Source organism: Peromyscus eremicus, chromosome 20, assembly GCF_949786415.1.
Source record: "Peromyscus eremicus chromosome 20, PerEre_H2_v1, whole genome shotgun sequence".
Taxonomy (NCBI): Eukaryota; Metazoa; Chordata; class Mammalia; order Rodentia; family Cricetidae; genus Peromyscus; species Peromyscus eremicus.
Genome location: NC_081436.1, coordinates 18,117,008 through 18,138,637, shown reverse-complemented (window position 1 = coordinate 18,138,637; position 21,630 = coordinate 18,117,008). Strand labels below are relative to the sequence as shown.

Sequence of the window (21,630 nt, the reverse complement as noted above, 5' to 3'; positions counted from 1 at the left end):
TCATTGCTACTTCATAGCTGTAATTTTGCTACTGCTAGGAATCCTAATGTAAATATCTGATATACAGGATATCTGATGTGACCCCTCTCAAAGGGGTCATGGCCCACAGGTGAGAACCACTGCCCTAAAGGGTTCTCTTTTTTGTTGTTGTTGTGTTTTTTCGAGACAGGGTTTCTCTGTGTAGCTTTGCACCTTTCCTGGAACTCACTCTGTAGCCCAGGTGGGCCTCGAACTCACAGAGGTCCGCCTGCCTCTGCCTCCCGAGTGCTGGGATTAAAGGCGTGAGCCACCACCGCCCGGCGCCCTAAAGGTTTCTGAACCTCTCAAAGCAGTGCCTCCAGCTCAGGACCAAGTGTTCAAACCCGTGAGCCTAAGGGGACCATTTCCTATCCAAGCTGTAACACTAGTTGGTAGCAGCATGAATTGGACCTAGAATGCATGTACCTCTTCATGACCGCATAGCAGTAGCATATATGAGACTGTTTCCCTGCACAGAAGGCCTAGCCAAGGAATGAGAGTGAAGTGTCAGCAACTTTCCATCCCCAAGGTGTAGTCAGTGGGCGTCTTAGTTGGGTTTCTGTTGCTGTGATAAAAAAAACTATGACCAAAAGTAACGTGGGGAGAAAAGGGTCCATTTCACCTTACAGGTTACAGCCCATCGTGATGGAAAGTCAAGCTAGGAGCCCAAGGCAGGGAGTGAAGCAGAGGCCATGGAGGAGTGCTGCTTATTGGCGCTCTCTCTCTCTCTCTCTCCCTCTCCCCCTTCTCTCTGGCTTGCTCGGCTTGCTTTCTTATATTACTCAGGACCAGCCATGCATGGTAGCACACACCTTTAATCCCAGAACTCGAGAGGCAGAGGCAGGTGGATCTCTCTGAGTTCGAGGCCAGCCTGGTCTCCGTGTTGAGTTCCAGGATAGCCAGGGCTATGTAGAGAGAACTTGTCTCAAACACACATGCACACATGTGCACACACACACACACACACACACACACACACAAAACCCCAAACAGTGTATCACCCAGGACCGCTTGCCTAAGGGCGGCAAGACTCCTGTTGGGCTGGTCCCTCCCACATCAGTCATTAATCAAGAACACGCCCCACAGAGCTGCCACCTTGCTGGTCTGGTGGAGGCATTTTCTCAGTTGAGATTCCTTCTTCCCAGATGACTCCAGCTGGTGACAAGGTGACGAAAGCTAACTAGGACCGTGGGTGTAGGCCCTGAGCACCAACAGCTGTCAGTGTCACAGGAAGACCAGAAACCACGTGACCTGATGGGAGCCACCACCTCTGTCATGTTACCGATGAGACCGGGCTCTGTGCAGAACGCAGCAGCCCGTGTGAGGGAAATTCAGAGGACGGAGAAGCACTCTGGGCCACACCACGTGGTTGCAGGCAGCCATCTCCTGACTATGGGACTCTGTGGCTGAAATGCACTAAATTCCTTACCCGATCGGGTGGAAAAATGAAAAGATGGAGGGAAAACCGTCAGTCAAAAGGGACTTAAAGACAGCCGTAACTTATTCATGAGCAAGTCCATGATTGGCTAGAAATATACACTGTGGGCAGGAGCTGTAAAGAAACCCAGCAGGGGCTTGCTATGGGCCCAGGTTAGGGGTTAGCTGTAGGGTAAAGGAGGGTTGATATTGGTCTGGTGCACATGAGGTAGCCTCAGGTCGTTGGCCAAGGCTTCTTTCTTTAATGTGAAAATTTTTTTTTGAGAAAGGGTATCACTATATAGACCAGGCTGGCCTTGAAGTTATAATCCTTCTGCCTCAACCCCCTTACATGGCTGATAATTATAAAGATGTTTGCCTTACAATAACTCATTGGACTAGACCTTCTTTTTGTATTGTGTTCATATCTGTTTTTATTTCATTATTTCATATATATGTATGTTTGTGCACACGTGTGTACACATGTGTCCTGTGGAGGCCAGAGGACAACTTTGAGTGTTGTTCCCCAGACACTGGCCACCTTCTTATTTTTGTAAGTTTTAATTTAATTGTACATATATGGGTGTTTTGCCTGCATGTATGTCTGTGCACCAGTGTGTGCAGTACCCACAGAGGCCAAAAGAGGGTGTTGGATCCCTTGGGTCTGGTGTTACCGATGGCTGTGAACCAGTTGCCTTGTGGGTTGTCTGAAAGAGCAGACAGTGCTCTTAACTGATGAGCCATCTCTCCAACCTTGTGTTTCATTTCATGGTAAAGTATTTAAGAACAGTTTAGAACGATGCCTGGGACAGGAGCTTACAGTAAATGTTAGCCTTTTCCTTCCCGTCACTTGACAGTATAGACTTCTCTGTGATGGACACTGAGATCATCAGTTTATATACCCCCCCACACAAACCCTGCTAGCTACCCAGTTGTTGGTTCCCAGGATGAAGGACCCTGACACCCTTGTTCACTTTGGTATCCATGGCACCTGGTACTCTTAGCTACTCAATGCTGTTGTTGAACAACTGAGAAATGAACACGTTCTTCAGTGGTAGACTCATGCCCACTTGGTGCCGCTGGCACATTTCAAGTTGTGCACATTAGCAGCTAGGCTAGATAGTGACCTCGTTTCATATGAAGGACCATGCACAGATCCATACCCCGCAGTCTGGCCACAGAGGCCACTGCTAGGCGCTGATAGGACTGCCTCTGACCCACCCTCTACTTGTCCCCACGTGAGTTGTGGTCCTGGCTTTGCCATCAACCTTCCTGGGCTGTTTTCCTGCAGTTTCCGCCAAGAGAAAACAGACACTGTCCGCTGCATCAAGTCCTGCCGTCCCACTGATGAGGCTTGCATACGAGACCCCGTGCACACCGTCTCCCACACAGTCATCTCACTGCCCACCTTCCGAGAGTTCAGCCGTCCTGAGGGTGAGTAGACCAAGTCGAAGGTCCTGGGACATGCTTCAGAGCCTCATTCTGAGTGAGCAGAGGGCCTGACCTGCAGGAGCCCTTCCTTGTAGGATGTGGTAGGGACAGGATGCTCACCTTTTCTACCAGGGTTCCTCAGCTGCATAGCCTTTCTCTCTATCCAGCCGTCCCTTCTGATGGGTGACACTCATTCTGTGAATAGCATGCAGTGTTGATGCAAGGCTGAACACCGGGGAGTTGAGTAGGACTTCCTGAGGGTAAGGTCTGGAAGTAGTGGGGGGCAGTGTGGGCATTGAGGACCAAGACACACTGATGGGGCTGGAAGGATGAGCAGGAGCCTCCGCCTCAAGCTGAGGTTTCACCCCAAGGCTCAGAGACCTGTTGGGAGGTTCTGATAGATGAGATTGGCATCTTCTTGGATGGATAGAGTAGCCAGACCGGAAACAGTGACCCCGGGAGTAACATGACACGTGTCCTTCCTGGTTCTCCAAGGACATGGCAGCTGCCCTCACATTTCCTGAGTCAGACTAGGGTTTCATGCTCCTAGGTGAACTACTCTTAATGTTACACTCTGGGGGTGTGTGGCTGTGGGCTTCTCGGGTCCCCAGTTAGCTCCTTTCTTGTGTTTGGAGTCTCCCTCTCCGACCCATCATGACTATGAGTCTATTAGCAGACACTCAGTGAGCTTGTGTGCCAGGCTCTGGGAACATACTAAGAAGAAAGACCCTTCCTCTCCAGGAGAATGTGTGACCGAGTCATCCAGGGTGACCCCTGGGCCGACACTGTGATAGAGTCATGCAGGATCACTAGACAGCAGTACTGGGGGAGACAGGAGAGACCCAACAAGGCCGGGGTTGTCCTGAGGGAAGTCCAGAGCCCCCACTTCTTTCCCACTGGCGCACTCTTCCAGAGAAGTCTTCACAGCTGATATCTGCCTTGTGTAAAGTGGGGTTTCAACAAACCTATGCACACCATCCCCAAGTCCCCAGCAGCCATTTTTTACGGTGCTCTACCCTGTACTGACATAGGAGTTGGTTACCCGCATGGGTGCAGCCAAGACACCTGGTCATGTCTCGAGTTCATGATACAGAGAGTACCGAGAGGAGCCTCCGTGGACATCAGCCAGCTTCTTCTCTTACTTTATAGAGAAACTGAGGCCCAGAAAAAGAACTTCCCCAAGGTTACCCTGAGCCAGCCTGGAATCTGTGTGGCAGCTCCAAGGCTAAGGACTGCTTTACCATGAGGCAGCCTGGAACACGGCTCAACCACCCCTGCCCAGCTGAGCCCACACTGCCGACAGGCCCCATGACCTCAGGGCAGATAAAATTGTCAATTTTTTCTTTGTCTTAAACTCTCAGTTTCCCCACAGATAAAAACAAAGATAGGCCGGGCGGTGGTGGCGCACGCCTTTAATCCCAGCACTCGGAGGCAGAGCCAGGCGGATCTCTGTGAGTTCGAGGCCAGCCTGGGCTACAGAGCGAGATCCAGGACAGGCACCAAAAGCTACATAGAGAAACCCTGTCTTGAAAAAAAAACCAAACCAACCAAACCAACCAACCAAACAAAGCTAGGCTATGGCTTGATGGTCAGGACTCTCTACCCTTCCACACAAGGGGGTTGGTGATTTTAGTGGCGTCACCTTAGGAGTGAGCCCTCTCATGTTAGGTGCTGGGACAAGTCTCTGGGGAGGGGAGGGCTGGACCAGCACTACAGCGTCCCCATGCCACCCTCTCACTTGCCGCAGAGATCGTCTTTCTGAGGGCTGTCACGCCACTGTACCCCGCCAACCAGGCCGACATCATTTTTGACATCACCGAGGGGAACTTTCGGGACTCCTTTGACATTGTCAAACGCTATGAGGACAGCATGACTGTGGGTGAGTGCCCCTCCACAGAGCCCAAAGCATGAGCCAAGGGTCATGTGATCTGTACGGGGGACAACCTTTCTGCATCTTCTCCGCTCCCATCGGAGTCCCCTTCCCAACTCCAGTTCTACCTGGTCTCCAGGTTCTAAGCCAGCAGCCGCCTACTCAAGTCTGGGGAGCCTGGCCTACCCTGGCCATGCCCCTGACTCTCCTGTAAACCTTGTCGGCCTCAGTCTCCCCACTTACAAAATGGGTAGGTTAAGTAGATCCTGCATCTCGTAACTGAATTTCAGAGGCTGTTTTGAGTGTACCAGGGCCAGGCAGCATGCCTTGGTTGGTGGGAGCTGCCCTGTCGCTATTCCTTTGGTGCTGTGAGAAGACAAGCAAACCGGGCTTCAGAGGACCCCCCCCCCCCCGCCCCGAACCTCCAGTCTAGTCCTAGCCATGGAGCGACCTTGACTTACCGTGCAGTCTCAAGCCACTTGCCGTCCCCTCCCCACGTATCATGGGGTAGGAACCCAGGCTGCCACTGCCCAGCCTTTTGGTGTGTGGCGTCTGCTGCTCTCGCTCCCAGGATGGCCAGTGTCTCTGAAGCATGAAGGAGGTTGAGGCAGGGACAGTCAAAGGACCCTTCTGTGTTGGGGGCACCTGGGCTTGGTGAAGAGGACGTGGAAAGGATGAGCCTGACACTGGGACGGGTGCTGGCCAACTCCCGGAGGGGACATGTGAGAGAAGCCAGGAAGCCGCACTTGCTCTGTGTGTGTGTGTGGGGGGGGGAGCTGTGGTTCCTGTTGCCATCTGTGGGCCTTGATTGCAACCTGCTCACCTGGAAAGCCCTTTAGGCTCACTCCACACTGTGACCTTTGTCACGGTCGCTCCTCTGAACTGTCTTTAAGTCGTTTTTATTCATGGAACGTGAAAACAGTCTCACCTACCATTTCTGAGTTACATTTACACTCTGAACATTTTAAAGCAGTTGGGAAACTGAGTGACAGTCCCTGCTCTCCCCTGGACCTCCGTTTCCCTGGAGTTCTAGGCTCACGCTGTGGAGCCGTTGAGGTCCGGATCGGAGCAGAGCCTTTGATAACCTGGTCCCCAGGTGGCGCTGTTGGATCTCAGAACCTCCATCCCTAGTGTCCCACAACCCTGACAGTTGCTAAGCTGGCAGCTAGAGAAAGGGAATCGTTACTCTCCTGTTGCCAAAGAGCCATTTATAGCAACTTTACAAGCTCTTAAATGGGTTTGCATGTTGTAAACACGACTGAGTCATTTGGGGGCTCACCACCCCCGGCCGCCTCCTCCGCCGTTTGGCAGCAAGGATAATTAGTTAATTACAATTAATGGTTCAGCAGCCCTCACTGAGATTCCAAGGAGAGGGCATGCAGCCCGGCTGCCAGCCATCAGAAGCCTCACCTTCAGCTATGGACGAGGGGAGGTGCCGGAGGGGCTGGTGCTAGAGGCTTGTCCTGCTTTGAGTGTGGGTGACAGTGAGCACCGGCCTACAGAAGCCCCCTCGTGCCTGCCCTGTGCGTGACCTGCTGCTGTGGTGTGACACAGCCCAGGCCCCTGTGATCACAACCCTAGGACCTTCCCATTTACTCAATCTCTCTTGCTTTCTGGACACTTGAGTTACTGGCCCCCATGCCTATGAATGTGCACGTGCACACACACATTCTTACCTTTCCCCCAGAGGAGAGCCCTGCCCCATCAATAGACTGAGACGGTGTGCCTGCGGGGCTGTGGCAGGCCTCCTTGGCCCACCCCACCTCTCCTCTTGGGAACTGGCCCTCGCCATTTTCCTGTCTTCTAGTCTCAGCTAAATCTGTTCTGGAGTCATCAAAGCTGGGGAGTTAGGCAGAACGGAGTCTGAGACCACTAGCACCCATGGTGGGCTACAGCGGCACCCCAGACCGAACAACCCTGGGTGTGTCTGCTTTTTGGCTTCTCATCTGCTAGGCCAGAAAATTTGGGTTGTGTTAGAGCCAGGAGGCCTCATCCTTCTCAACTACTTCCACGAAAGGGGCAACAAGGGCCATTGTGGGGTGAGGGTGCCAGTCTTTCCTTAGTGACTTGGGGCCATGGGGTAGCCCCAGGTGGGTGACGAGTGACCACAGGTAACCTTCAGACAGTGGGCGTCCTGGGAATGGAATGCAGCGGAGGCCACAGGGAATGAGCATTCCCTTCGCTGCGCTTGGTCATGGGTGCCCTGATCCTTGGAATCCTAGGCTTGGGTGGCATGGGGTTGGGCCCCCAGCTCTCGGGAATTCCTGGCCTCATCTCCCTGCCTCCTGAGTGGCCCAGGCTTTTCCACACCTCATAAGTTTGCAGGGTGTCCCATCTGGTACACACATCACCTCCCAGGTGGAGAAGGACACCTGCTGGGACAGGTTGCATGGAGTGGGGACCAAGGCTGCATTTGTGGTTGCTCTCTGCCCTCTGAATTCTCTTCTGGGCTCAGGTCTCTGCTCGGGACATTTTCCCTGAGGTTGCCTGTAGCCTAATTCTTCTCTGGGTACCTGGGGATGTCCCCCGAGGAGCTACCCTGTGCCTGGCTCCAGACCTGACTACTGGGGGATGGAATTTTCTCCTGAGTTTCGGCCCTGCGTGAAGCAACCCTGGGAATGGGATTTAGCCCTCGTGGCTTCTTGCCACCGCTGCACACTCTCGCCCCCGCGTTCTTGTTCAGTCCTTGCAAACATGACTGCTGGGAACGGGACAGGAAGCTCTCCCTTGGGGCACAGAGTCAAATGACCTTGTAAGACTGTGCAACAGCAAAACCCGGGGCCAGGTGGGTCTTCTGACGTACTTTGAACAGTGCAGTACTCACGTAAGGCCCTGCCTTAAACAGTAACCCTAAGGCTTGGCGATCAACAGGAGCATGGCTCCGAGCTATGCGGGCCTGCCGTCTGCTGCTCCCTTCCATACTCAGGAGGCTCCTGTGTCCCTGGCAAGGGCCGTGGACCTGTATATGACCATGCAAGAGCACCTGCCTGCTCACCAGGTTTGCTGAATACCTGCCTGTTTAGACCATAACCTATGTGGGCACTCCCTACAGATGGCTTCCTTGGAGAGGCAAGGCCCAAACAGAGTCTCCTCGCGTATGCAGGAGCCCCACTGATCCGTGAGCCTGCAATACACCAGAAACTAGCATTCAGTTCCTGGAACATGGAGAAATTATCTCCACTCAAGGACGGGAAGCAAGGGCTGGAGAGGGCCATCTGGCAATGGAGACCAGAACTGGCATGATCCTAGGCTTCTCCAGAGCTAGAGCCCATAGATGGCCAGTGCTGGCATAGACAAAGTTCTCCAGGTTTAGAAGTCTCAGAAGAATAACCAGCAGATGAACCTTTGTGCCCCTGTGGCCATGGCATTCAGGCCCTTGAAAATGACAAGACGATGAAGTGCCTGAGTGAGCAGAAAAAAGCCTGAAAGGGCCAGGCTTCCTCTAATGTAGTCCTTGGGTCTTAGGGGATCAGGGAGATGCTGCCCAGGGCGGAGCTGATGCCTCTGCAAAGCCCCCTTGCATTCCTCTCTCTCCAGCTGTCAGTGAGACATGAAGAATGCTTCTCCATCCTGTGGAGAAATGCTCTCTTTAATGCCTGGGGCATGCTCGGGCCACCACAGAGCCTCCCTACCCTGCTCTGGGTTCACACTTCACTCTGTGGATCCCAGGCTGCAGTCAGGATGCTTTGAGAAGTTGAATAGTGACTAATGGGGAGCCCTAGCCGTGACAAGTGTGGGACCACTCACTGTCAGCCCGAGTCCCCAGGTATCTGGGATTTAGTGGGTACCTGGGCCCCAGGCCTCCCCTCTACCCTGACCACTCACAGCTTTTCAACTCTATTTTTCTGGAAGTGGGAAAAAATCTGTCTAGAATGAGGCTTAGCTTTGCCAAAATTTCTACTAAAACCTCACCACAGCCAAGAGGAGCTGAGAACACTCAGCTGATATGATTTGGGGTAGTGTGCAGCCTAACTTTGCATTGCCGTCCTGACCCTGCACCCCATCATCCTCCACAGGACCCTTAGAAGCTTCACAAATCACCTAGTAGTTATCTACATGACAGCTGTGATGGTACAGATGTTGACAGTGGGTCATACAAGGCAGGCTTCTCAGAGGAGGTACCACAGCTGGCAGGAGTAGCTGGGAGGTGTTCGAGGACCACGTCAGACCCGGAGCTGTCCCACTCCACTCTTATGAGGCCACTTGAAGCCCATTTCTTGCTAGTATGTACCCAGTGATATCTATCCCACTGGTATCTGCCAGCAGCAGGTAGGTCTGGATTAAACAGTCATGGGATTCTGGGTCCAAGCTGACGTTTAGGAATAAAGACCTTCTCAGATCCCTGTGACCAAGTGATGAGGTTCACCAGGGTGGAACAAGGTTCTGGAGCAGCCATTCCAATTCTCCACCTGGCTAGTACCCAGATAGGTGTCTCTGCTCTGGCAGGTGCTACACCAGGGCTTGTGAAGACACTCAGCGTCATGTCCTCCTGCCTCCATCTGCCCGTGGACTGGCAGACCGGGCGTCCAGAGCCCCAGTACCAGAGCAGTTCCAGGGCGGGGGATCTCGGGTGGCCCCTGGGATCACTTATGATCCAGGGAGGTTATTTGAAAGCTGAGCAGGACCCTCCCAGCTGGAAACAGCTCTGGGGAAAAGCCGCTGTGACCGCTGCATTTCAAGCTCATTTCTGGGCAAGTCCCAAAGTCTGACTTAGTGTGTGTGCACGCAGGATACAATGTAGGGGACCAAGAGCAGCTGTGGGTGTGTATGGGGGATAATGGGGAGGAGGCTGAGTGTGTAGATGCACATGATGCTTGATTTATGATTGGTTCCCTGCTCTGGCTTGCAGAAGGCATGTCATTTAGGAGTGTAACATCAGGGTCAGGCCTCATGTCCCTAGCCGTAGCTACCTTAGGTGAAGGAACAGGGTTTGGAAACTTTGCCAAGTTTTTCTCTGGAGACACTGGTGCTGGTGCTGCTCTGTCACCCAGCCTGTGTGCACTGAGCCCCTTCATTAGTTCCAGATGCAGCCTTGAGGAGGACAACCATTTGGACTGGCTGGCATGGCTATTTACAGAGGAAAAATAGGAAGTACCTGTCTGGGTCTTCGGGTCAGCTGACAGTCAGGGCTGTAAGTCTTGTTTTCTGTTGTCCTCAAGCTCCTCACCCACTAGATGGCTTTTGGGGCACAGTTTCTAGGTACCCCTAGAGAAGAAGGGTGGCCTCCTCAGCTCCAGGCATGGGTGTGGCTGGGTAAGCCCCACGCGCTGGGAAAGTTGGAGTGTAAGAAGGACTGACAGATGGGTTGGCTCGCCTTGGGTACTGTTGCTGTGTTGGGTTAGGAAAGAGATGCTCTGATTACACAGTCCCTTCAGTGTGACCCAGAAAGGGATATGTGAGAGAGACCTTCCCATGCCAGGTACATAGAGGCTTACGGAAATACAGTGATGGTTCGGGTGCTGTGAGTCCAGGATCTGAGAGTGGCTGGAAATGCCTACCTGGGCTGGAGGTCCATCCAGGTTCATGGTGGGACGCGGGAGACGGCACAATTGAGCCCAGTGCAGAGCAGGTGCGGTTGATTCCTCAGACTCCAGAGAGGAGATGGTGTCTCGTGGGACCAGCAGCAGGGCAGTGCCTCTGACACACACATTCACCTAAGAGTACTGTGAGAGAGCTGTCTGGGCCAGAGGCTTTGCTGAGGTCCGTGGCTGCCGCTGGTAGGTGTAGAACAAAAAGGCATGAACTCCATGATATCAGTCTGTGACTAAAGGGTTATCACTGAGGCCTCCCTGCATAGTACATGCAGTCTGTCTTCTAGGAAGTTCTCTCTCTCTCTCTCTCTCTCTCTCTCTCTCTCTCTCTCTCTCTCTCTCTCTCTCTCTCTCTTGATTTTTCTAGACAGGGTTTCTCTGTGTAGTTTTTGGTTCCTGTCCTGGATCTTGCTCTGTAGACCAGGCTGGCCTCAAACTACAGAGATCTGCCTGGCTCTGCCTCCCGAGTGCTGGGATTAAAGGCGTGCGCCACTACTGTACGGCTAGGAAGGTGTCTCTTAAGAGGAGACCCACCTGTGTGGCCCACACTGAGACTTGGGAGGAGTACAGAACTGGAGTCTGTGTCCAAGGATTTGAGCCCTGCTGGTGAGAGATGATCTAGCCGCTACTCAAAACGGATGCTGATCTTTAACACAAAAAAGTATTCCGTGTTTCTGACATCACCCGAGCATGAGTGTATCACCACCTCCTCATATAACATTCCTACGCCCCATCTTTTTATGTATTGCTATTGTTTTGAAATAGAATCTCGCTTTGAAGGCTGACCTGGAACTCATGACAGCCCTCCTCCCTTAGCCTCCCAAGTGCTAAGATTATAGGCACCCACTATTCCCTGCTGTCACACCCCCCTCTTAAAAGTCACCGATGTATTTTTCATTTTGAGCCAGCCTTTAAAGTCTCATCTGTGAGTGCACTGAGCACAGGGTTCATCAACTGAAGTATGCGATTGGAAAAATACCAAGGGCTAGGATGCTCCTTTTTAGGGTCATCTGCAATGGATTCCAAGAGGCCCTGATCAGAAGCCGTGCTGGGCTTGATTTGGGGGTCTGCGCTTCTCATGCTGATTACACAACCTCCCTTCTCAGAAGCTCAACATGGTAGTTCTTGCCCTGTGGGACCATAAGGATCAGGGTGGGGTGTGTATTTAAACGTGAGGTTAGAGCAGTCTGCCTGCATGGGCCGTTAAGACAAATGAGCCCCTGGGGGAAGCAGTTTGGACCTTTCTGGTGAGAGCTCAGAGCACCCTTAGGTGGCAATACACAAGTGGTTTAATGGGACAGTGCAAGCCTGTTCATCCAATTCACTTCACTGCCTGGGAACTGTTTAACGGGCATGTCCGATAGCCTGGGCCAGTGAGTCTGGCCTGGCTTAAAGCAAAACGGAGGACATGCCTCCCATGTCCTGCCGGTCTTGAATTATCTTACTCATGCCGCCGGGACAGGTGGGACTCTGCCCTGGGCCAGGCCAGGCACTGACGGCTGGGAACGCAGCTGCATGTGCGAGCCGCTCGCCTGCTTTCAGAGTGCTGCCTGGCGGCTTCCCTAGCATGCATGCACCCATTGCGTTTCCATAGCTGAGAAGGTACTTGTGTTTCAGGAGTTGGCTGCATATCTCAAGAGGGCGAGAGTAGTGTGTGCCAAGACTACCATGGGCAGTCGAACGTGTTGCACGCTACAAAACCCTAGTTATGTCGTTCCTAGCTTCGTCTAGATGCAGTACACAACTGTACAGCTGTGCACAGTGGCCCCAGAATAAGGGCTTGGGAATGAAGACACTGACCTCGTTCACCGTTTTTGAACTCAGTCAGGACTTAAAGTGTTGCTTGCCTTGGCTCTCTGGCATCGCGTCATCATCATTGGCCCAGCTAGAAGAATCTGAACCGCCTCTCTACACCATCACCTCCTAAGGGGTTAAATACGGGAGACTGACCCTGCCCTGAAATCCAATTTGGCAGGTTTGGCCTGGGGATCAGTGGGCACTGCAAATGACATTCAGAAACTCCACCTAAAACAACAGCACAGCCATCCCTGCCCAGTGACGAGTGATTGACCCTGTCCTGGCTTTCACGGCAAATCCCAGGGATTAGGCGCCTTCTCTTCTCCGGGAGGCACAGCCCTGTCACCCGGGGCCACACCCTGGCCAGCAGCCAACTAGCTTCCCGGTGAGAGGCCCAGCCTCCTCCTCCTCAGTCTGGGATGGGCCAGGGCTTGACGGCCACGAGGCTGGCAGGAGGTACAGGCGGGGGCGGGGGCTGGGGGGAGCACATCTCTCAAGGGGACCAGACAGAAGGGTAAGGAAAGGACAGACACTTTTTGTGCTCCCTGTGTTGGGGCCCCATGGAGCAAAGATGAAATGTACCTGACAGCCTAAGGACTCTCAGAGCACCCTAGGAGATGGTCCACCCCTCCCCACAAGCTCACAGACAGAGAGCTCAAAGGCCTCCCACTCCTGAGACATACACCCCCTCAACCCACAGGCATGGGGGGGTGGGGGATCTCAATGGGGGCGTGACCTCTGCTTGGAGCCTACTAAAGTGATGCTTAAGGGCCATAAGCAACAGCCAGGAGCTCCTGCCCTTGCCTAGGTGACTCCAGGTGACCCTTGGAACCCTGCTGTGGCCCGAGCACTTGCTCAATTATGGCAATGTTGCCTTTCCTGACAAGGCAGCTCTGGGACCCAACCATAGGCCCATAGCCTAGCCTAGCTGGTGGCCAGCAGCCCCTGCAGCAACCACCCTAAAAGAGGAACAGATATGATGGGATGCCCCATCCAAGCTAAGCACCAAATATGCCATCACCCAGTTACAAGAGCCGGGCAGTTGAAACTGTGTGGGTGGAACTGTCCGGGTCCTAAGAAGGATGAAGCAGTCTGATACCGGCCTCACTCTTGGGCAGTGGTGACCATTGCCATTAGACCGGAAGAGCCGGGTGGTGGTGGTGCACGCCTTTAATTCCAGCACTCGGGAGGCAGAGGCAGGTGGATCTCTGAGTTCGAGGCCAGCCAGAGTTGTAACACAGAGAAACCTTGTCTTGGAGAACAAAAACAACAAACAAAAAAGATTAGACTGGAAGACTGGCCTGTCAAGTGTCTGGAGAGGTCGTCCTTTGTTGTTCCCTGTGGACATGTGTCTAAGTACCCGGGGACTGTAAGCTGCCAGCGTGTCCTTCTGAAAAGATGAAAAGCATAGGTCTTGCGCAGGTGTCTCTCACAGCATCAGTGAGAGTGTATAAAGGACCAGTGATGGCAAAGGAGCTGTATGCTCCCCTTACCCATCCCAGGGTGAGACCCCATGATACCCATAGGTGGATGACAGAAGAGCCAGCAGACAGGGCTGCAGATGGGCTCTGGGGGCACAGTTCAGGGATCGGACTCTTGTACAGTCTCTGAACAAGGTCAGATGTGAGAGCTGGGAACCCTGAGATACTGCCCTGCGCACCAGACCCCTCCTGCACTCACGGCTGCTGTTAACCAGACTCCTGCCCGGCAGCTGCTCCCAGACAGCACACACACACACACACACACACACACACACACATAAACACACACACACACATACACACACACACACACACACACACACACACACACACACACGCGCGCGCGCGCGCGCGCGCCTTGTCACACCCTGGCCTGGCTGCACTGCAGAGCACAGGAAGCATCCTTTGGAGGAGTGTACTTGCCTACTGTGGGGAAAGAGCTCAGTCTCCACTCCTCATGGCAGAACCTGAGACCCACTGGGTGGTTCTCTCCCTGCAAACAGCCCGTGTCAATGTTGTCTCCCAGCTGCCTGGCTAGAGAGTTATCTGTAGCCTAGATCTGCTCCCTCCCCAGGATAGAACAGAAGGGACAGTCTGTCTGTTTTTATCACTGTGGAGTTAAGCAGCGCCTAGCCAAAAGCCCAGGCTCCAGGCTGCTGTATACACCCAGGGCTGCCCACCAGCACCTCCAGCCTGTCGTGTCCACCCCAGCCATGCTCACACCCAAAGCATCCTCTCTCCCCTCTTGGACTTTAGCCACGGCATTCACCTCCTTTTCCTCTATTCATCTTTTACAACCCACCTCAGGCCGTTCTTCGGGAACAAGGCAGTCAGAGGGACCGATGTGGCCCCTGCGTCGTACACTTTGGATCCCCGTGGCAAGTAGCAAACAGTGTGATACACACAGTCCAGTGGTGACCGGCCCTTCAGGGAGTGTGAGGGAGGGGAGGTGGCATGGGGGCAGGGAGGGTGTACCACTCCAAATCCAGGTCCTGGGCATACTGGCAAAGACCCAAGAAGCTTAGGAACTGAGGCTCGGGCGAGCTGGAGGAGGAGCCCTGGAGGCTGAGGGAACAGCATACACAAAGCCCTAAGGCAGGCGTGCTCACTGTGCTGAGCAGCAGCTAGAGCAGAGAAAGAATGGAGCTGGGATCCTGAAGCCACGGGAAGTCCTTTGCCGTGGATTTCCACTGAGCAATGCAGGAAGATGACAGAGAGAATCCTCTAGGTGCCTCCTAGGGTGGCTGCCACCATCCTCCAGGAGACCAAGATTGATGGTGGCTCTAACCCTGGGGGTCCATTAGGAAGGGTGGGGTGTGGACAGATGGGGATATGATTGGAAAGGCAGGCCATGTTTGCTGATGGCCCAGATAGGGACTTGCATTGGATGGCAGGTATTTGCTTCTGAAAAGCTGTCAGTGGCCAAAGTAGTGACATGGTGACGGGAGAGTGTAAGGTTATGAGCCTTTCATTCAGTTTAAGGGGCTTGTCAAACACCCCCAGAGATGTGGCTAGAATCATGGGCTGGATCTTTCCAGAAGAGATACTGGTTGGGGCCTGGAGAGTAGATGAGCTCATTAGCACGGGAAGAGGAAAGACGAAGACCGAATATGAGACAAGACAGTCACAGGTCACAGAGACAAGGAATAGTTGACAAGAGTGACAGGAAGGGCCTGGGACCCAGGCAGGGCTGCTAAGCTGTACCGCTGAGAATCAGGCTAGATGAGGACCAAGGGGTCACCATTGTTGTTGGCAATACTGAGGCCTTGGTGTCCTCAATAAAGCTGTTTCCATGGAGCCAGGACAGATTCATTGGAGGGGCCACCAGGACCTGGATCCACAGTCCTGGGACCAGCAGCCAGAACGTAACAGTGGGGGTGGGGGAGGGTCCAGGAACAAGTTGCAGCAGGTGAGGGTTTGTGTGCCTTTCTCATCGATGACGAGGGGGTGACTGGTGTGATGCTCCTTTTGCCCCCCTCTTTGTGTTTTGACCATACACACATATGTACTTGTCTACACACACACACACACACACACACACACACACACACACACACACCCCAACACCTACTAGGAGGTACCAGACCCTTGCACCCATCAGGTGCCCAGAACACCAGAGGACCCTATCGGACTTACCTTCTAGGAGGTGAGGATGAAGGGGCTGTAAGCCCGAGTGGAAAGGATGGGTCCTGGCTCAGGGGCCTGTGTGGACGAGAGAACTCTGGTGAGAAGAGAACTTTGGTGATGGGTGACCCCGAGGCCGGAAGGCTCACAGAGTCAGCTGAGAACCACTCCAAGTTCCTGGCTCTGGGGGCGCGGGTAGGGCTTGGGAATAGAGTTTTCTTGTCGTTTTGACAAAATCCCCGAGAAAAACAAGAGGGTTCCTTTCAGCCCAAAGTTCTCAAGGGCCATATGGGGTCACCATGACAGAGGGGACATGGTAGGTTAGCTCACATCATGGCTGCTAGGAAGCAGGGCTGGGCAGGGGATGCCAGTGCTCAGCTGCCTTTTCTCCTTTTATACTGTCTAGGTCCCTGTCCCACGGATGGCCCTACCCCACCCCGGTTCATCCTCTGGGAAACCTAGAGATGTGCTCCTCAAGTCTCCTAGGTGATTCTAAATCAATTACGTCAAGTGTGAAGAGGGACCACCAGAGAGGAAGGAGAGAGGTTTAGGAGGGGATAGGTTAGGGCCCCATATGCTGGGATTTAAATTGTGCATTTGGGGCCATCTGTACATAGTTGTGTATGGGGCTGGGGCTGGAAGGACCCGGCAGATAGGTAAGTGAGGCTAGGGTCAAGGCAGGGACACAGGAAAAGGGGAGACAATGCCTTGCCCACCCTGTCACAGTTAAACTTTTTAACCGACTCAGTGTAAGTAGGAGCTTCATTCGTTCGGATGGCACATCTTGCCAGAACATTGCCCAAACTATCCTTTACTTTCTTATGTTAAAGCCACGCAGCAAAAGGGGAAGACACAGCGGCCCGGGTTCCGGTTAGAGTCTTGGATTGCCTCTTCCTGGCTGTGTGGTCTTTAGCGACTCACTCAGCCACCCTGGGCTTTATTTCCAACCCCAACAAACCACAGAAAACGATAGTACTGTTCCCAGCCACCATCAGCAGTACGGAGTGTGTGAGCTGTATGGGGGCCGAGTGCTGCCGAAAATGCTCTTCCCTGTCCCAGACATGGGTCGGGGAGGTGTAGACCCGAGCTGGATCTCTTCACATTTCTCTTCGTTTCTCCCCAGGGCAGCTGTGCCCTGGGCTTTCCTCCTCCACTTGGCTGCCTGCAGGTGTCTGCCTGATGTATCTGCTTTTGCTCACAGGAGACTTGGGGCGGGGTACATTTATAATAATCCCAAAATACGGCTGATGAGTTTTGCTGAAACATGTTGAGTGACATTTGGTATTTTAAATATGCAGCCTAGACACCTGTCCTCCTTCCTTTCCGGCCATTACGGGGTTTCTCGGGCAGGCAGGAAAGACTGGGTGTGGGGAGTTCAGACACAGCCCTAATTCCTGGTGCGATGGCTCTAGAATGCCAGAAACTTCTGCCGAGTTCGCTGAATGGTGTCTTTCTTTTTTAAGGATTATTTAATTTATTTTATGTGGTTGAGTGTTTTGCTTACCTACATGTATGTGCACTGTGTGTATGCTTGGTGTCAACAGAGGTCAGAAGAGGGTGTTAGATGTCTTGGCACTAGAGTTATTGATGGTTGTGAGCCACCATATGGCTTCTGGGAACCAAATCCCACTCCTCTGCAGGAGCAGCAAATGCTCTTAACTCCTGAGCCATCTCCCCAGCTCCTTGCTGGAGTATTTTTGAGTCAGGCCAGGAGTATTTTTGAGTCAGTATACACTGGAAGCATCCATGTGTTGTGTCATGCTGTGAGGTGACAGACAGCTACGCTTTGAGACCAGTCCTGCCATGGACTGGGATCCATGGCCCTGGTAGCTGGAATTTAGGACATCTTACCCTCAGCTTTGTTTTTGGCTCCTCCCTCCTCGTGGATAAATGGTCATCCTCACAGCTCAGTGGTGGGGACCAAATTCGGCATGGTCACATGGAGTCTCCCCCACCCTTGCCCTGTGGCCTCTTTTCCAGCCCCTTTGCACCCTGGCCGTGTAGATTCAAGTCAAGCATTCCTTACTTCCGCCCAATCCAAAATGCTCTAAAAGCTGAAACTTGATGAGTGTCTAAGGCCATGGGAAGAGTATCCCACATGGTGAAACTCTTGCTTCACCCGTAACGTTCTGAAGCATGTTGCATGCCTGACTGTGTGTAGAAGGCGAATATGAAACAGATGAGCAGGACATGTGTATTGCAAACATCTCAAAGTCCCCATCACTTCTGGTCCCGGTGTTCTGCGTGGGAGTGCTCAGCCTAAGCCCACAGCTTTCCTTCCTTGACTTTTCCTCCATCCTTGGCTCAGGCTGCCTGCCCCAGCCTGTGGTTCTGATCCTGGGAGGTTCGCTGAGATCTGGTGACTGCTTCTTTCCAGGTGTCTGTCTGACATGTTGGGGCTGGGGAGTGGGGGATGGTGGCCACCGAGGTGAGCCAGTGAGCCCGACTCTTTGTCATTTCCCTGTCTCCTCCTAGGTGGTCCCCCATCTGAAATGCCAATGCTCTGCGCTGTTGGTCATTATTTCCCAATACTTCTGCTTGTGGGTGATACTTTCCAACTTTCTAAGTTACACCCAGTGCTTGACAGTGTGGTTCATGCATTCAGCAGCCATTCATTGAGTAAATCAGGCACAGAGGAGCCCCACAACCCAGGCATGCAGGACTAGCTGAGACAAACTGCCCTGGGCCTTGGCTTTGTTCTGCAGCGGGGAGACTGATCGCGAGGAGGAAAATGCGCCCTACCCCTAGTCTGGCTTCAGGTAGTGATAGTTTCTTATGCTCTGCATGGTGGTGACATGTAGCTTTCAGACTGTCACCTCTCCTTTCTCCCGCTCAAGCCGCTGTCTGCTCCATGGCTCTAGCTCTGCACACCATGTCTGGACTCATAATCTTGTTCGCTGAAAAACTCTGACAGCCCTGTCCACTCCATTACACTCTGTCAGTTCGAGTCACAGCACTTTCGTGTCAGAAGCTGAACTGAAGACCACATGAAGGAGGCCTTGCATGAGGTCACACAACTGGCCAGCACAGAGCCAGCCCAGGAACCCAGATATCTGGACAGAATGTCTGAAAGCCAGTCAGGTGGACGGAGAGCCCAGACGAGTTTATGTCTTTTCAAACAGTTGATAGACAACTGAATACAGTGCACGGAAGGAGGTCAATGGGCTCTGGGGCTAAGTGTGTGGACTACCAGCCCCAAGAGACAGACTTCCTCTACCGGGCCTGTGTATTTTGTGTTCAAGCATCAAGGATCCCAGAACATCAGCTTCAGGTTACACAGCAGAGCTGAGACATGAAGGTGAACTGCCCCAGGGGGGCTACATTTTTTCAATGGGGAAAAAAAAAAACAGGCTTAATTATATCTCTAAGAGGTGCAGACATGTTGAGGAGGAATACCAGCAGCGCCTGGGACCTGGAGCAGAAATGCCTAAGATGAAGATTTGGAAGGTTAAAGCTGTTGAACTCAGCACACACACACACACACACACACACACACCCCCGTGTGTGTGTGTGTGTGTGTGTGTGTGTGTGTGTGTGTGTGTGTGTGTGTGCACGCTTTGCAGGTAGGCTAGGCTGGCGGCCATTGCGCTCCAGGGGTCCGCCTGTCTGCCCCTCATCTTGCCGTTACTAGGTTACAGATGTGTGTCGCCACACCTGGCTTTTTCCGTGGGTGCTAAGGATCCTAACTCAGCTCTTCCTGGTTGCAAGGCAAGTACTTTACCAGGGAACCACCTGCCCGGCCCCGCTTTGGTTTTTTCCCAGAGCCGTTGAAAAGGTGGAAATACCCCACCCAATGGGATGGGCATGTGTCAGGTTAGATGGAAGTGGACCACTTGCTGCTACACTGGTCAGTCAAACAAAGACGCCCTTTGCCAAAGCCTTCCATAGCTCCTAAATGCTTGCAGGGCAAATATTTATTGTTTGTTTGTTTTTTCATTAAAAGAATTTTTGAACAATGTATTTTGATCATATACTTTCCTGTTCCCCAACTCCTCCCAGAGTCTCTCCCCCACCAACTTCATGTTCTTTTTTTGTGTGTGTGTCTCTAAAAAAAAAAATCAAACCATAACAACAACAACAAAAAGCACACACACACACACACACACACACACACACACACACACACACACACAGAGTCTGCTTTGTGTGGGTCAGCTACTCCTGAGCATGAAGCCTGTCCTGGAGTGTAGTTGATAAACCCAGTGACATTCTATTGGAGAAAACCGCTTTTCACTTTCACAGAAGGTATCAGTTGCAAATGGGTTCTTGATTAGCAGTGGGACTTCATAGCCACTCCCCCTCTCAATGCTAGAATTTGACTGCTTTGCATCTGTACAGGTCTCATGTGTGCTGTCACAGTCTCTGTGAATTCATACGTGTATCATCCTTGTTGTGTCTGGATGACGCTGTTTTCTTGGCGTTACCCACCACAGTCTTTCTGTCTCCTCTTTTACCTAGATCCTTGAGGGGAGGGAGTTGATAAAGACATCCCATTTAGGGCTAGCAGCTCCAAGGTCTCTCACTGTGCGTTGCAGGAAAGCATTTCAATGGGAGAGCCTAGCCTCCTTCATAGAGTGCTATAAGAAAGCAAATGCTCTGGGCAAGTACAGAACAGAATCACGTGAAATGAGAAGTACAGTGTTAAAGAAAATGGTCATAGTGGACCTCATGGGAAGGTGATGGGACCGTGGGACAGAAGGGAGCTGAACTCAGCCAAACAGGAGTTAGAAACCGTAGAGAGTGCCTCCAGAATTTACAAGCCAAACTCATGACTCCCAGGTGGTGACACAGCCCACAATAGCCTATGGGTCCCACAAAAGAAGAGACTGTTTGCTCTCAAAAAGTGTTTACAGGAATTTTAGATAGATCATACAGAGTGAAATGCTAGCTGGGTGGTGATGGTACACACCTTTAATCCCAACACTTGGGAGGCAGGCAGGGGGATCTCTGAGATCGAGGCCAACCTGGTCTAGAGTGAGTTCCAGGACAGTCAGGGCTACACAGAGAAACCCTGTCTCGAAAACAAACAGAATGAAATGCTACCTGTAAGATCAGACAGTGATGCACTCTTCAACGTGTAGCCTCAAGAACTGATTTCCTCTCCTCCCACTCTCCTTCATCTCCCTCAGTGGTTGTGGCTGAACTCTTGCCAGGTCCCAGCCCAAGCCCTGGGGACGGTGGAGTAGGCATGGGCACTGTGCAGTCTCTGCCCTGATAGGAGGCTAGCTGGAACATCCTCTGAACTGGGCAGGTGGAGCATTACAGTTGAGAACACATGCCCTTCCTGCTCTCTGGGCCCCTTTAAATATCAGTACCTCTGGGAACAATTTAAATATCAGTACCTCTGTAGAAACTTCCTCAACTCTCTCTGTGTAGATTGACCTCTGTTAGATAGATGGGTAGATGGAAGGATGGCTGGAGGAATGGATGAGGTAGATGGATTAGATAAATGGATGAGTGGGTCAGTGGGATAGATGGATGCATACATGGAAGGATGGGTAGATGGATGGGTGGGTGGATAGATGGATGGATCGATGGATGGGTAGATGATGGATGGTTGGATAGGCACTGGATGGATGGATGGATGGATGGGTGGGTGGGTGGGTAGATAGATGGGTGGATGAATGGATTGGATGGATGGATGGATGGATGGATGGATGGATGGATGGATGGATGGATGGATGGGTGGACAGGCCCTGGATAGATCAACTGACTGGTGGGTAAGTAGGTGCACAGATGGATAATGGGTTATAGGAAGCTATAAATAAAGAGTTGGCATCTGAAACAGCCATTTACTTGGCATCTGTTGAGTGCCAGGCACTGGGGACCAGCTGGGTTATTTATGTCATCTTTCATGAAACACTGTGGCCTGGTTTCAGTCAAGGTGAGGGCAAGAGGGCAGAGGTCATGCTTGAACTAGTGAGATGGAGGGAAACTGTTCTCTGGAAACAGAGGTGCAGGA

The 21,630-nt window shown here is 52.5% G+C and overlaps 1 protein-coding gene across 1 annotated transcript in view; it reads left to right on the top strand.

Moving 5' to 3' along the window:
* Fbln1 (fibulin 1) overlaps positions 1 to 21,630 on the top strand; it is an 84,243-nt gene that overhangs the window by 57,924 nt on the left and 4,689 nt on the right. The window contains exons 15-16 of the mRNA XM_059247668.1: positions 2,726 to 2,868; positions 4,613 to 4,744. Coding sequence (XP_059103651.1) covers positions 2,726 to 2,868; positions 4,613 to 4,744 — 275 coding nt within the window. The remainder of the gene's footprint in view (positions 1 to 2,725; positions 2,869 to 4,612; positions 4,745 to 21,630) is intronic.